This window comes from Pristiophorus japonicus, chromosome 2 (assembly GCF_044704955.1).
Source record: "Pristiophorus japonicus isolate sPriJap1 chromosome 2, sPriJap1.hap1, whole genome shotgun sequence".
Classification (NCBI taxonomy): domain Eukaryota; kingdom Metazoa; phylum Chordata; class Chondrichthyes; family Pristiophoridae; genus Pristiophorus; species Pristiophorus japonicus.
The window spans coordinates 12,539,697-12,552,317 of NC_091978.1; the positions used below are offsets into that span (position 1 = coordinate 12,539,697).

The 12,621-nt window shown below is 46.8% G+C and overlaps 1 protein-coding gene across 2 annotated transcripts in view; it reads right to left on the reverse strand.

Annotated features, from left to right (window-relative positions):
- pcgf1 (polycomb group ring finger 1) overlaps positions 1-12,621 on the reverse strand; it is a 69,707-nt gene that overhangs the window by 43,482 nt on the left and 13,604 nt on the right. For both annotated transcript variants that reach the window (XM_070866785.1, XM_070866784.1), the window contains exon 2: positions 7,730-7,835. In XM_070866785.1, the coding sequence (XP_070722886.1) occupies positions 7,730-7,835 (106 nt within the window). The remainder of the gene's footprint in view (positions 1-7,729; positions 7,836-12,621) is intronic.

Sequence of the window (12,621 nt, forward strand, 5' to 3'; positions counted from 1 at the left end):
GCCACTGGATCAGACAAAGACCAGCAGAAAGACACGCTGATTGTAAGACAGCAGTCATCATCACTATAGGCAGTCCTTCGAAATCGAGGAAGACTTGCTTCCACTCTAAAAGTTGAGTTCTCAGGTGACTGTACAGTCCAATATGGGAATTACAGTCTCTGTCACAGGTGGGACAGAGTCGTTGAAGGATGGGTAGGACTGGTTTGCCGCACGCTCCTTCCGCTGCCTGCACTTGATTTCTGCATGCTCTCGGCGACGAGACTCGAGGTGCTCAGCGCCCTCCCGGATGCTCTTCCTCCACTTAGGGCGGTCTTTGGCCAGGGACTCCCAGGTGTCGTTGAGAATGTTGCACTTTTAAGACAGCAGTGCTGTACTTCTAGCAACTCTCGGCGGAAATTCCCGGAGGAAATTCTCCTGTTGAATTACACAGCACACCTCGCACCAAGAACAACTGAACAATTACTGCTGTGCTTTGCTGGAACCCTCCTCTGCATCACCTCTCCACCCACTCATATGCTGTGCACCCGCACTGCTATAATGAATGCTGTAAAGAGATTTACTGGAATGGTTCCAGAGATGAGGGAATACAGTTATGTAGACCGACTAGAGAAGCTGGGGTTGTTCGCCTTGGAGCAGAGAAGGCCAAGAGGAGATTTGATGGAGGTGATTAAAATCATGAAGGGTCTAGATAGCATAAATAAAGAGAAACGGTTGAAGTGTCGCTAACCAGAGGGCACGGATTTAAGGTGATTGGCAAAAGAACCAGAGGCGACATGTGGAGAAATGCAACGAGTGGTTAGGATTTGGAATGCAATGATAGGTTGGTGGAAGCAGATTCACTCGTATCGTAGCCTTCAAAAGGGATTAGATAAATATTTGGAGAAAATTGCAGGGATATGGGGAACGAGCGGGGGGTGGGGGGGGGTGGGACGGGACGAACTGGATTGCTCTTCGAAAGTGCCGGCGCAGACTCGATGGGCCGAATGGCCTCCTGTGTTGTCCTATTCTTTGATTCTATGAAAACATGAATCAAGGTTTTATGAGAGTGTTCAAATAATCATTGGCCTACTCGTTGTCCCCGGCTCAGTGAGTTCCGGGCATCCTCCAATATCTCGTCGAAATGGCCACTCATTTGTGAACACGGATGGTGAGCAGAGTGGGCTATTCGACTACACGGCGGCACCCAACCAATTCCTTGCTGTACGTAGGAGCAGGAGTAGGCCACCTGGCCCCTCGAGCCTGCTCCGCCATTTCATAAGATCATGGCCGATCGGATCATGGACTCAGCTCCACTTCCCTGCCCACTCCCCATAAACTTTTATTCCCTTATTGCTCAAAAATCTGTCCATCTCCGCCTTAAATATATTCAATGGCTCAGCCTCCACAGCTCTTTGAGGTAGAGAATTCCATAGATTTACAACCCTCATTGAAGAAATTCCTCTCATCTCAGTTTTAAATGGGCAGCCTCTTATTCTAAGACTATGTCCCCTAGTTTTAGTTTCCCCTATGAGTGGAAATATCCTCTCTGCATCCACCTTGTCGAGCCCCCTCATTATCTTATAAGTTTCAATAAGATCACACCTCATTCTTCTGAACTCCAATGTGTAAAAGGGCCAACCTACTCAACCTTTCCTCATAAGTCAACCCCCTCATCCCCGGAATCAACCCAGTGAACCTTCACTAAACAGCCTCCAATGCAAGTATATCCTTCCTTAATTACAGAGACCAAAACTGTACGCAGTACTCCAGGTGTGGCCTCACCAATACCCTGTACAGGTGTAGCAGGACTTCTCTGCTTTTATACTCTATCCCCCTTGCAATAAAGGCCAACATTCCATTTGCCTTCCTGATCACTTGCTGTACCTGCATACTCACTTTTTGTGTTTCCTGCACAAAGGACCCCCAGGTCTCTCTGTACTGCAGCACTTTGCAATTTTTCTCCATTTAAATTCTAATTTACTTTTCTATTTTTTCTGCCAAAATGGATAACCTCACATTTTCTCACATTATACTCCATCTGCCAAATTTTTGCCCACTCACTTAGCTTGTCTATATCCCTTTGCAGATTTTTTGTGTCCTCCTCACAATTTGCTTTCCCACCCATCTTTGTATCATCAGCTAACTTGGCTACATTACACTCAGTCCCTTCATCCAAGTCATTAATATAGATTGTAAATAGTTGACAATTGGGACCAGCTGGGGAATCATAGAGCAATTTGTCTTACTTCTGGCAAACGACTAGAGTGTATAATACGAGATTTGGGTATACGGTGTATGAGTAATTGGAGACATAACACGTGGCGAGAGGAGCATGCTTGGGACAACAGGTGACTTTTGGGCCCATGGTTGCCAAAGCTTTCCACCTCTGGGGGTTTCCTCGGCTCTCGTCTGGGTCTGTTGTAGATTCACTGATAGAGATTGATTGCTCGGATTATCGCCGTATCATGCGACTACCAGGTTGAACTAGATTGACCCTGGTTTTTTTGTCTAGCAATTCCTATGCTCCGGTGAAATTATTAAACGTTTGGAGAGACTGGAGTTAATCGGGACCAGTCAGAATTACAGGCCAGGCTAGAAAAATGGGTCTTTAAACAGAGGGTGGTTAGAATGTGGAATTCTCTGCCACAAACATCACTGAAACAGACTCCATAAATTCTTTTTAATAGGAAATTAAATATTGGCCTGAAGAAAGAGAAGTATTAAAGGGTACGAGGAGTCAGCGGCTGAGTGAGATTAGACTGGGTGGCACACAAGGAGAAAGACCATGAGCAGGCAAAGTGCTGTCCTCGAATGTCCGGCGACCCCCATCGTTCTAAGTCAGTCACCACTATCCGGCCTCGTGCATCTTCACCCACCCGTCAGGCAACAGTACTGCTGAGGCATGGAGCTGGGCTGCTGGCAAATCTCAGGCAAAGACAAAGACAATGGACAGGACAAGCAAATAACAGGGGAGGGGCTTCCTCTCCACCCCACCCCACCCTCTGCAAGTGTCCCTCTTCCCCTTTGACTGAGCAGCAGCTTTCCAGTGCCTTAACCAAGTGTTTTTTCTTCCAAGTTCCCTTAAGAGAATGGTAGCATACTGGTTATGTTACTAGATAACTGGATCCCTGAAAGTAGCAGGCCAGGTGGGTAAGGTGGTGGTTAAGAAGGCATGCGGAATGCTTGCCTTTATTGGCCGAGGCATAGAATAGAAGAGCGGGGGGAGGGGGGGGGGGGAGAGGTTACACTTAAATTGTATAATACTCTGGTTAGGTCATAGCTGGAATACTGCGTGCAGTTCTGGTCGTCGTATTATAGGAAGGACGTGATTGCACTGGAGAAGGTGCAGTGGGGATTTACGAGGATGCTGGAATGGAGAATCTTAGCTAGGACAGACTGGATAGGCTGGGTTTGTTCTCCTTGGAACAGAGGAGGCTGAGAGGAGACCTCATTGAGGTGTATAAGATTTTGAGGGACCTGGATATAGTGGATAGCAAGGGCCTATTTCCCTTGGTGGAGGATTCAATTACAAGGGGGCATAGTTTTAAGGTGGTTGGTGGGAGGTTTAGAGGGGATTTGAGGGGAGGCTTCTTCACGCAGGGCTGTGGGGGTCTGGAACTCACTGCCTGGAAGGGTGGTGGATGCAGAAACCCTTACCACATTTAAAAGGTGCTTGGATGGGCACTTGGTGCCGTAACCTGCAGGGTTATGGATCTAGAGCTGGTAATTGGGTATAGACTGGTTAACCTCTTGTTGGCTGGCGCAGGTACAATGTTAAATACTTCAGGGAATCGAATACGGCCAGTGATCTCCTGGACTAGTTTTGATCGCCTGGATGGGTGGGAGAGGAATTTTCCCAGATTTTTTCCCCCCAATTGGCCTGTTTTTATTTGCCTCTCCCAGGAGATCGCATGACTGCAGGTGGGGTGGAGTATAAAATGTTGCGATGTATGGGGTGTCGCAGTTGTGTGGGGCGAACTGGTTGGGCCGGATGCTCTTTACCTTTCTGCCATTGTTCAAGGTTTATATGTAACCTTCAGGGCTGCTGACCGAGGGCCTTACGGCTCTTTGTCGGCCGGCACGGACATGATGGGCCGAAATGGCCTCCTTCTGCGCTATAGATTTCTATGTTTCTATAATGTTATACACCTAGAGTTCAAATCTCACCACGGCAGCTGGGGAATTTAAATTCATTTAATTAAATTAATCTGGAATAAAAACTATGTACAAACCCATCTGGTTCACTGATGTCCTTTAGGGAAGGAAATCTGCCATTCTTACCCGGTCAGGCCTATATGTGACTCCGGACGCACAGCAATGTAGTTGACTCTTAACTGCCCTCTGAAGCGGTCTAGCAAGCCCCTCAGTTCTACCAAACCACCACCTTCTCAAGGGCAATAAATACTGGCCTTGCCCACATCCCAGTAGCGGCAGACGATTCAAGAACTGCGATGTAGACATTTGGCAATGGTTGCTCCTGCTGTCGCTACGCCGATGGGGGCGTAACGCATTGATGTGGTGTTTGCCGACTATTAACATTGAGTGTGCGTATGAGAGCAAGTGTGAGTGCGTGTGATGTGCATGTGTGCCTGTGCAAAGACAGCAGCAGTCTGTGTCGATGTACTAGTGCATACATCACATTACGTGATCGTGGGCATGTGTATGCTCACTCAATGTCGATAGCAGTCGCGAGCGGGAACCCCGGCCGAATTCCTCCCAATAACTCAGGGGACGCTGAAACAAGTTGTGACCCATCAACTGTCGTCCTGGCTCAGAAACTCTGCCCCTGCTGCGCCCCCGCCCCCACCTACATAGTTCATTTCAAGCATTACTCAGCATTTTCTCCACAAGAACTTTTACAGTCTACGACTCAGACCCTGATTAAATTTCACAACCACTCTCCCAAAATCTGCTGCAGTCATCTCTTTTCTATAGAAAAATATGGAGATTTAAGTGCACCAATAAAAGGCACAATTACATTAAGATTTACAATGTATTCAGTTACTGCTAAGACATAACAATATCAGCTGCATTTATTATGGGAGGTTAAGTTCACATATGGAGAACATATTAATTGATTTACAGATAAGTTTGTTTTTTTAAAGTTTGTGTGAAATTCTTATGCTCAACAAGGTGCGGTACCTTGGTTAACACAAGACTTGACTACTCCAATGCATTCCTGGCTGGCCTCCCACGTTCTACGCTACGTAAAACTTGAGTTCATCCAAAACTCAGCTGCCCGTGCCCTAACTCGCACCAAGTCCTGCTCACCCATCACCCCTGTGCTCGCTGACCTACATTGGCTTCCGGTTCAGCAATGAGTCGATTTTAAAATTCTCATCCTTCTTTTCAAATCCCTCCATGGCTTTGTCCCTCCCGATCGCTAATCTCCTCCAGCCCCACAACACCCCCTCGAGACATCTGCACTCTAATTCTGACCTCTTGAGCATCCCTGATTATATAAATCGCTCAACCATCGGTGGCTGTGCCTTCAGCTGCCTGTGCCCCAAGCTCTGGAATTCCCTCCCAAAACTTCGCTTTCCTCCTTTAAGATGCTCCTTAAAACCTACCTCTTTGACCAAGCTTGTGGTCATCTGCCCCAATATCTCCTTATGTGCCTCGGTGTCAAATTTTGCTTTGCAGCACTCCTGAAGCACTTTGGGATGTTTTACTACGTTAAAGGCGCTATATAAATACAGGCTGCTGTTGTTGACATTAGTGCTGAAGACAGATACTTCATTTGAAGCAGGGAGTGCCAATACCAAGCACCTTCAGAAGACAAATAATGGGCCTTTTACTCTTCCTCAGAGGGTGGCTTCTAACTCACCAGTGTGACATTGTTGTATTCCCCACTGCAGCCAGCATCTGGCCTCTCTGCATGAGATTGGCAAGTGAAGGTCACTTATGTACCACGGAAAAAAAACAGCAAGACTTGCATTTCTATAGCGCCTTTCACGTGCTCAGGACGTCCCAAAGCGCTTTACAGCAATGTAAATATCAGATAATCTGTATTAGTGATGTTGATTGAGGGATAAATATTGGCCGGGACACTGGGGTGGGGGTAACTCTCCTGCTCTTCTTCAAAATAGTGGCACTATTTAAAGAAGACTAGAGAAGTTCTCCCTGGTCCTGGCTAATATTTATCCTTCAACCAACATCACTAAAATAGATTATCTGGTCATTATCACATTGCAGTTTGAGAGAGCTTGCTGTGCGCAAAATGGTTGCTGTGTTTCCTACATTAAAACAGTGACTACACTTCAAAAAGTACTTCATTGGCTGTAAAATGCTTTGGGACGTCTGGAGGTTGTGAAAGGCGCTATATAAAATGAAAGCTCTTTCTTTCGCTTACTTTTATACAGCCTATGCCTGAAAATTCAATGTTTTTTTTGTACTAAAAATCAATGATCGAATAATTTGAATTAAGGATGTAAATAATACAACAAAGAGAATTCAGTGCTAAAAATAATTTGAAAGAATAGATAATTTGAATTAAATGACTTTGAATTAATAGATTGCATTTAAAACATTTTGCTGACATCAATGTGCAGTCATACACACACAGCTGCTGTCCTTCCTCCTCTGGAAGTTCCTCTCCCCAAGCTCCAGCTGAAGTGTCCTACATACTCTCCCTCTTCCTTACATCCTCAATATTTAGATCAAAACTCATCGCACATCTAAATCCCGGAAATCCCTCCCTAACAGCACTGTGGGAACGCCTTCACCACACGGACTGCAGCGGTTCAAGGCGGCAGCTTACCACCATCTTCTTGAGGGCAATTAGGGATGGGCAATAAATGCCGGCCTTGCCAGCGATGCCCACATCCTGTGATTGAGTTTTTAAAAAAAGTTAAATCATAAATTACTGATTACAGGGCACAAAGCTTAAAAGGGAAAACTAACTTTTATTTACATAGTGCCTCAAGTCCTCAGCACATTGCAAAATCTTGTGGGTTGCAACTGGAAGGGACGGCCGAGGGCGATGAGGAGCTCCACAGTTTTAAAGACCCGGGGAAGAGTGTTAGAGTGGAAGAGGGTGCAATGAGCCTGAATTTCAAAACGGAGAACGCTGGGAGGAGGAAAAGAGTGTAGGACAATAGATTTGGAGCTTAGAAGGAACAAGGACTGACCATGGCGGGGGAATGTTAAAACAGAGAAACAAGAAAGGCTATGATTGGGGGGTGGGGGGGGGGTGGAGAAAAGAGAGAACCGAGAGAGGGGACCGAGAGAAGGAAAGAGAAAAAGAGATAAGGAAAGAGGGAAGGGTGTGGAGGAAGGCTTAAGGGATGAGCGAGAGAAGAGGGAAGAGGGGAGCAGGGAGCAACAGAAGAGAGGGGAGCGAGAGAAAAGAGAGGGGAGCGAGAGGGGGGAAGAGAAAAAAAAAGATAAAGAAAGAGGGAAGGGTGTGGAGGAAGGCTTGAAGGGTGAGAAGTAGATGACTAGCAGACTTAGAGCGTTTCTCGGGCCTACACAAGAGTACAAGAGAAGTGTCAGACCAACATCCTCAGAGGTAGGAACAATATTCAAGGCTTCAGCAGTGACTTGGTGATGTGTCCAGTGAGTAGAGTGACACAGTGTCCCTCTCTTCAAAAATTAGTCAACAGAAAGACTTTTTGCATCCCCACTCCGCCCTCTCCCGAGATTTTCTAGCCAACATTCCACGGAATTTCCAAACACTCCCTCCCTTTAATGTCAAGGTTCCACCGAGGCCGTGTCTGACTTTATAAAAATCCTTGCTTCAAAAACTCACATGTATGTAAACACTCAGTGATAGTGGTCGCATCGATGAAGTAGCCAGCACACAGATAACAGACGATGTGTTCATTCAGGTCTTTAATCTTCACTTTGACTTCTTCCTGCCAATGATAAAAGCACAGCCTCGCTAGTCACGCTATTGATCGTATCGCCGGCCAGTGTCAACACCTTCTCACGACGAGAATTTTTTTTTAAAAGCAAGCAAATACAATGATGGCACAGATCCATATGGCAGGAGGGCCAGTAACCATCGGATATATGGCACAAAACCAACCATTTATGCTCCACTCGAGCCTCCTCCCGTCTCTCCCCATCTAACTCTACCAGCATAATCCTCTATTCCCTTCTCCCTCATGCATTTCTCCAGCCTCCCCTTAAAGCAATTTGTCTCAACCATGCCCTGTGGTAGCGAGTTCCACATTCGCACCACTCTCTGGGTAAAGAAGTTTCTCTTGAATTCCCGAGTGGATTTATTAGTGACCATCTTATATTGATGGCCTCTAGTTTTGCTCTTCCCCACCAGAGGACACGGATTTTAAGATAATTGGCAAAAGATCCAGAGGAAAGATGGGACTTTTTAAATTTACTCAGCAAGCTGATGTGATCTGGAACGCGCTGCCTGAAAGGGCGGTGGAAGGAGATTCAATAGTAGCTAGCTTTCAAAAGAGAATGGGATAAATACTTGAAGGGGAAACATTTACAGGAAAGCGCAAGGGGAGTGGGACTAATTGGGTAGCGGGACTAATTGGGTAGCTCATTCAAAGAGCGGGCACAGGCACGATGAGGCAAATCTCCTCCTTCCATGCTGTAAGATTCCACGATTCACAGACCCAACAACTAGTTGCAGCCCCGACTGAGACCAGCTTAACCAGCACAGACCAAGGATTTAAATCGGGGATCTGATGCGATGCTCGACTGTTACCCATCATCTGCGCTTTGGCCAAGAGAGGGCTGACCTCCCAGCCTAGACCGACAGTAAGTTTTCAACCTTGCTGACTTTAAACTCCCAGCACCTTTTCACTGACATCTGCAGAGTTAGTGAGTGAGACTTTCTAAGGACTCAGGTCCCACCCAACCAGCTCAAAGTGCACTCCACCCAACCAGGCCACAGACCACTCGATTTGGGCCAGACTCCGACTCACCCTCAGCAGGGCCTTGTGCCAGGAAACGGGAGGGACCGAATGGCCGTCTTCTGTGCTGTACAGCTGGGCTTATATTCATTGGAGTTTAGAAGAACGAGAGGTGATCTTATCGAAACGAATAAGATTATGAGGGGGCTTGACAGGGTAGATGCAGAGAGGATGTTTCCCCTCGTGGGGGAATCTAGAACTAGGGGGCATAGACTCAGAGTAAGGGGCCGCCCATTTAAAACGGAGATGAGGAGGAAATTCTTCTCTCAGAGGGTTGTAAATCTGTGGAATTCTCTGCCCCAGAGAGCTGTGGAGGCTGGGTCATTGAATATATTTAAGGTGGAGATAGACAGATTTTTGAGCGATAAGGGAGTTAAGGGTTATGGGAAGCGGGCAGGGAAGTGGAGCTGAGTCCATGATCAGATCAGCCATGATCTTATTGAATGGCGGAGCAGGCTCGAGGGGCCAAATGGCCGAGGCCTGCTCCTATTTCTTATGTTCTTATGTACCAGTCTACTGCACCACAGATCAGAGTGGTGATGAGTGTGCCACAGCTGGAAACAGCAGTTAGGTTAGGATAGGGCGAGGCATCCTGCTGTCAGTGGATGTCAGGCGAGGTAGAATCCAGCACAGCTGGATGTGGGGAAAAAGCTTGCCAACCCTCACAATCTAGACTCACATGCAAGGAATAACCAGTTGAAACATAGAAAATAGGTGCAGGAGTAGGCTATTCGGCCCTTCGAGCCTGCACCGCCATTCAATAAGATCATGGCTGATCATTCACCTCAGTAACCCTTTCCTGCTTTCTCTCCATACCCCTTGATCCCTTTAGCCCTAAGGGCCATATCTAACTCCCTCTTGAATAGATCCAATGAACTGGCATCAACAACTCTCTGCGGTAGGGAATTCCACAGGTTCACAACTCTCTGAGTGAAGAAGTTTCTCCTCATCTCAGTCCTAAATGGCTTACCACTTATCCTTAGACTATGTCCCCTGGTTCTGGACTTCCCCAACATCGGGAACATTCTTCCTGCATCTAACCTGTCCAGTTCCGTCAGAATTTTATATGTTTCTATGAGATCCCCTCTCTTCCTTCTAATCTCCAGTGAATACAGGCCCAGTCGATCCAGTCTTTCCTCATATGTCAGTCCTGCCATCCCGGGAATCAGTCTGGGCTCGGTACCAGAGGGAACCCATGGAGCCGCACCCCAGCATGAGGCAGGGCCTTCAGGATACAGGGGAGAAATCAGCACAACTGCGATGCCCTCCACAGTCAAATAGTCCAGCAACACTCGACGATGAAGTCTGACACTCAACAGTGAGTTCGCGGGGAGGGAACCCTGCATCCATGGAGCTGTACCCCTGTGAGTGAGGGCAGCGGAAACCGAAAACTCTCATAAGACCCACAAGAATAAAAGTTTTCAATTCAGTCAGTAAACTGCCTGCAACACCAAAAATACCCCTCTCAACTCCTCCTCAATACAGCATCTATTTTCCAATAGAAAAGGTTCTGTTGAATGATGCCTCTAGTGTATTTTCAAAGACAGACAGCATCACTGGAACGAACATGTACAACTCTGGCACTGACATGATGGGCCAAACAGCCTCCTTCTGTGCCGTAAATCTCACACATTCATGCTCGTGTCTTTACCGTTCTGGCTACAGACCTTCTAGGGAAAATCAAGTGATGTTTTTCAGGTCAGCGATGTGAAAGTAACAGCCAAAGTAACTATTTTATTCATTCTCAGGATGTGGACATTATTATGTATGAATGAAGAGTCTGATTAGATACTGTGAGCTCAAAGTAAAGTGTGACCGTAGTCTTTTATTGCAGATCTCCAGAGTGTCTTTCCACCCTGTGAGGCCTCCTTAAGTACCTATGCACCCAAGGGATTGTGGGATTCCTTGGAACTCCAGGGGATGAGCCCTCTGGTGGCTACACAAGGTATTTGCAGGCTTACATATGTAAAACAAGCATCGTTGGCAAGGCCGGCATTTATTGCCCAACCCTAGCTGCCGAGAAGCTGCTGGTACAACCAAGTGGTTTGCTAGGCCGCTTTGGAGGGAAGCTAAAAGTCAACCGCGTTAGTGTGTGACTGGAGTCATTAGCACTTCTTCGGCAGCACCTCCCAAACCCGCGACACCTACCACCTCGAAGGGCAAGGGCAGCAGGTGCATGGGAACACCGCAACCTCCAAGTTCCCCTCAAAGTCACACCCATCCTGACTTGGAAATATATCGGCCGTTCCTTCATCGTCGCTGGGTCAAAATCCTGGAACTCCCTCCCGGACAGCACTGTGAAAGCACCTTCACGGACTGCAGCGGTTCAAGAAGGCAGCTCACCACCACCTTCTCAAGGGACAATTAGGGATGGGCAATAAATGCCGGCCTTGCCAGTGACGCCCACATCCCAGGAACAATTTTTTTTAAAATCACATATAGGCTAGAAGGTTTTCTTCCCTAAAAGGACAGTGGGGTGGGGGAGGGCTTTCTTAAGAACATAAGAAATAGGAGCAGGAGTAGGCCATACGGCCCCTCAAGCCTGCTCCGCCATTCAATATCATGGCTGATCTGATCATGGACTCAGCTCCACTTCCCTGCCTGCTCCCCATCACCCCTTATCGTTTAAGAAACTGTCTATTTCTGTCTTAAACTTATTCAATGTCTCAGCTTCCACAGCTCTGAGGCAGCGAATTCCACAGATGTACAATCCTCAGAGAAGAAATTTTTCTCATCTCAGTTTTAAATGGGCGGCCCCTTATTCTATGATCATGCTCTCTAGTTCGAGTCTCCCCCATCAGTGGAAACATCCTCTCTGCATCCACCTTGTCAAGCCCCCCTCATGATCTTAAACATTTCGATAAGATCATCTCTCATTCTTCTGAATTCCAATGAGTGGAGGCCAAACCTACTCAACCTTTCCTCATAAGTCAACCCCCTCATCTCTGGGATCAACCTAGTGAACCTTCTCTGAACTGCCTTCAAAGCAAGTATATCCTTTCGTAAATATGAAAACCAAAACTGTATACAGTATTCCAGGTGTGGCCTCACCAATACCTTGTATAGCTGCAGCAAGACTTCCCTGCTTTTATACTCCATCCCCTTTGAAATAAAGGCCAAGATACCATTGGCCTTCCTGATCACTTGCTGTACCTACATACTATCCTTTTGTGTTTCATGCCCCCAGGTCCTGCTGTACTGCGGCACTTTGCAATCTTTCTCCATTTAAATAATAACTTGCTCTTTGATTTTTTTTCTGCCAAAGTGCATAACCTCACACTTTCCGACATTATACTCCATCTGCCAAATGTTTGCCCACTCACTTAGCCTGTCTATGTCCTTCTGCAGATTTTTCGTGTCCTCCTCACCCATTGCTTTTCATCCCATCTTTGTATCATTAGCAAACTTGGCTATGTTACACTCAGTCCCTTCATCCAAGTCGTTAATATAGATTGTAAATAGTTGGGGTCCCAGCACTGATCCCTGAGGCACCCCACTAGTTACTGGTTGCCAACCAGAGAATGAATCATTTATCCCGACTCTCTGTTCTTTGTTAGTTCGCCAATCCTCAATCCACGCTAATATATTATCCCCAACCCTGTGAGCTTTTATCTTGTGCAGTAACCTTTTATGTGGCACCTTGTCTAATGCCTTCTGGAAGTCCAAATACACCACATCCACTGGTTCCCTTTATCCACCCTGTTCGTTACATCCTCAAAGAACTCCAGCAAATTTGTCAAACGTGACTTCCCCTTCA